The sequence below is a fragment of the Manihot esculenta genome, chromosome 18 (genome assembly GCF_001659605.2).
Source record: "Manihot esculenta cultivar AM560-2 chromosome 18, M.esculenta_v8, whole genome shotgun sequence".
In the NCBI taxonomy this organism is placed as follows: Eukaryota; Viridiplantae; Streptophyta; class Magnoliopsida; order Malpighiales; family Euphorbiaceae; genus Manihot; species Manihot esculenta.
In genome coordinates this window covers 19042180-19045839 of record NC_035178.2, presented here as the reverse complement: position 1 = coordinate 19045839, position 3660 = coordinate 19042180, and the positions used below count along the sequence as shown (strand labels likewise).

Below are 3660 nucleotides of genomic sequence, written 5' to 3'. Positions count from 1 at the left end.
TAATCACCGCACGACGCAGCAATTGAATAGAAAATGGAAAAACAAAAAAGACAAAGAGCAACATGCGAGTATCTTGGCCGTCTACCCATGTAGTAACCTACATAAAAGGAAACTTGGAAGTGTCTCGTTTTATTTGCTAAAACTTACAACTTGAAATATGCTCATCTCCTCGATAAACTTTCTCATGTATCGCGGCTAAGAGCTGCGAGGTTTGAGCGTTGACAATACTAGCAAATGGTTGGAGTCAATTTTTCCTTAAGTGTGGGTTTAACATTTGCACACAAGGATTTTGCAGGGCCTTCCTTTCCTCTGTACATCAAGTTAATGTCAGCGAGCTCGACCTTCTGGCATGGAAAACTGCTATTGCAATTAAGTCGAACAGCTACTGCTGTCGCTAAAGAGCCCCTAATATTCTCGAAGGTGACATTGGCGATCTTAACTTTTGAGGGAAGCTGAAACAAACATCAGAAACGGCAAAGGGTTATAGAAATTTCATGTTGTGGGCAGATTTGTCCATGGACAATGCATTAAGAGACTCTTTCATTTTCATTTCTTTTCGCATTACCTTTGGATTGCACTGATTCCGTGGGCAGTACACTTGATCTATAACGATAGGGTTGCGGACATTTTTCATCATAATATCCTCGAAATGCATATTAGAGGCTATGCCACGATGTAATGCTGGCCATGTCTTAATTCTCACTCCATTGTTGGTGTCATAGAAGGTGCAGTTCCTTATGAAAATTCCAGAGACAAATTCATCAGTGGTCTTCCCTAAACATCCCATGCTAATGCCATGTCCATGTCCACATCGTACGTTTGTGATCCTTATTTATTCGCTGGCACCACCAATGGAGATGCAGTCATCGCCGGTGGCAATATTTGAATTAATAATGTTGATCCCGTTTGAATGCCCGATGTGAATTCCATCTGTATTGACGCTATCTCCTGGTGCACTGATCGTGAAGCAATCAAAAGTAAGGTTTTTGCCACCTAGAACATTGACATTGTAACGACCCGAAAATCGGACCGCTACCGGTGCTAGGATCCAGATCGGCTTAAGGCCGCCGGGACCCGTAGCAAGCCTGACATATAACCTGTAAACCTGTATAATCCCATACATGATCAACAATTATACATAAAAATTAAAACTTTTCTTTCATTCATTTCTCATACACCAACTCAACCTGAACATACATGTACATAGTCATGATCATAATCATGATCCCTCTGTGGGACCTCATCAATGCCCCAACGGGCGATACAACATGAGATGAGTTGGCTAACATCTGTATCATCAAATAACTAAGATCATGCATCAACAAGGGATTACAATACTCATAGGGTCAAGCACATCTATAACCTCAATATACCTCATTACATATCATACTGAATCTCTTACATTACATTAGTACAATTGTCATGTCCACAATCTAACTATTACATAAACATACTTCGAAACTCTGGCTAACCTTCTGGTCTACCCTGTACCTACACATCTGGGGTTAGGGGAGAGGGGTGAGCTACAAAGCCCAGTGAGCAGAATAGTGAAATCATATATTAAATTTCATGCTTTCATGAAATGCAACACATCACAACAAATCACATCTCGGATGGTATTGTCACCTATAGTCCTCTACATAGGTCCAACTGTGCCGGGACGTAGAATGGGTCAACCGGTCTTTCCCTTATCATAACATATCATATGGACCAACTGTGCCAGGGAGGTAGAATGGGTACAACCTGGACTTTCTCTTACATCGTGCCAGGGACGTAGAATGGGTACAACCTGGACTTCCATACCATATCATGCCATAACATCATCATATCATATGAGGACTAAAGGATCATTCAATAACCAATCCACATCAACATCATAAATGTAATGCAGCATATTCGTGAATACTAATGCAAACAACCTATTATATCTCATGGCATTCGTGATGCATGGATCATGCTCAAAACTCATATTTCATTCTTTTTAAAACTTAAAGTTTATTCCACTCACCTCTGGCTAGCTCTGACAAACTCTGTAGCAGCTGGCTCACTGCTGGGGTCCTCGGTTCCTCGGGTCCGAACCTACACAGGTGGACTCCAATGAGGGACCAAACATACATAAACATAACTCTAATATACTCCCCAAAAACCCCCTAAAACATCATGAAAATATCACATAAGAACATGCAAGAAATGGCTGAACAGGGCACTTTCGGCGGCAGGTTCGGCGGCCGAAAGTCCCTCCAGAGCCGAAAGTCAGGCAGGTTCGGCGGTACCTTCGGCGGCCGAAACTCCCAGACAGAGACGAAACTCATGCATGTTCGGCGGCACCTTCGGCGGCCGAAAGTCCCAGACAGAGACGAAAGTCTCCTTTCGGGGGCAACTTCGGCAGCCGAAAGGCCTGCCTCCACAAGGGGGTTCGACGGCCGAAAGTCCCTTCGGCGGCCGAACCTGGTTTCTCCCAGAATGGCAGAAACTCAGCTCTCCTATGCACATTTCGCCTCCCAACTCTCAAATCATGCATACCATTCCACCAAAACATGCAAAAATACATAAAATGGTTCCTAGGGGCCTCAAACTAGCATATACCCCAACTACAACACTTCAAACACACAAAATCAACATACATTGTTCAAAACATCAATATTAACCCATAACTCAACATATAACCTAATATGCATCTCTACCCATAGATCTTGCATAAAACTTATTTAAAACACATAAGGAGCTTAAGATCGGCCCTTACCTCTTGAAGATCGAGAGGGAGACGACCTGAACTTGGAGATCCACGAAAATGAGCTCCTGAGTTCCCAAAGCTCCAAAACTTGGTTTAAATGCTCAAAACTTGCAATGTGAGTTTAAAACTTAAGAAAAATGGAAGAGATTTGGAAGAAGAACACAAGAGTTGCAAAGGGAAGGTCGGAAGCTTGCTGTGGCCGAAAATGGGAGAAAGCTCGCCCATTTCGGCTAAGTGACCCTTTTATAGTGGCTGGCCAGGCCACGTTCGGGGGCCGAATGTGCCTCCGCATCCATACCATGTTCGGCGACCGAACTTGACTTTCGGCGGCCGAACCTGAACCTCCCTCACTCATGCTTTCGGGGGCCTAATGTGCCTCCAAAACGCATGCATGTTCGGCGGCCGAACTTGGCTTTCGGCGGCCGAACCTGGGTTTTCCTCCAAAGACTTTTCATGCAAAACTCATTAAATTTCATACTTAAAACCATTAAAACATGAAATCATTTTTATAAAACATGATTCTACCCTTCTAGAGGTCTCCGACATCCGAGATTCCACCGGACGGTAGGAATTCCAATACCGGAGTCTAGCCGGGTATTACAGACATGGAAATTCTTACTATCAAGCGATGTTACATCCTGAACTACGCTATTGGTGATGAAGTCAAACCGTAAGCTCTGGCGTGTTTTTAAAGGGACAAGAAGCACATAAAGGAAACATTATTAATCATCTTACAAAGCAGTATAGATACATGCACAATATATGATTCAATTAAACTTACAATTGGAAGTCTCTTGCATTTTGGATTTCGACCGCAGTTATTTTGCTTCCAAGCAACTTGCCCTTGTCCGTCGAAGGTTCCACCACCGGATAATTTGAATCGATCAATGTATGCAAAAGTAATCCAGTTGTCCTTGGCATACTTG

The 3660-nt window shown here is 43.2% G+C and overlaps 1 protein-coding gene across 1 annotated transcript; it reads right to left on the bottom strand.

Annotated features, from left to right (window-relative positions):
* Positions 1–227: 227 nt before the first annotated feature.
* On the bottom strand, positions 228–787 carry LOC110608949 (polygalacturonase). Its single transcript, XM_021748228.1, has 2 exons — positions 566–787; positions 228–452 (listed from the first exon to the last, which is right to left on the bottom strand). Exons 1-2 carry the CDS (start codon positions 785–787, stop codon positions 228–230), a joined length of 447 nt encoding a protein of 148 aa, XP_021603920.1.
* Positions 788–3660: the final 2873 nt, after the last annotated feature.

Excerpts from the sequence above, each read along its gene's own strand:
- LOC110608949 (XM_021748228.1), bottom strand. The coding sequence starts at position 787 with ATGGGATGTTTAGGGAAGACCACTGATGAATTTGTCTCTGGAATTTTC. Across the intron at positions 453-565 it reads GGAATCAGTGCAATCCAAAG|CTTCCCTCAAAAGTTAAGAT; the intron begins GTAATGCGAAAA and ends TGTTTGTTTCAG.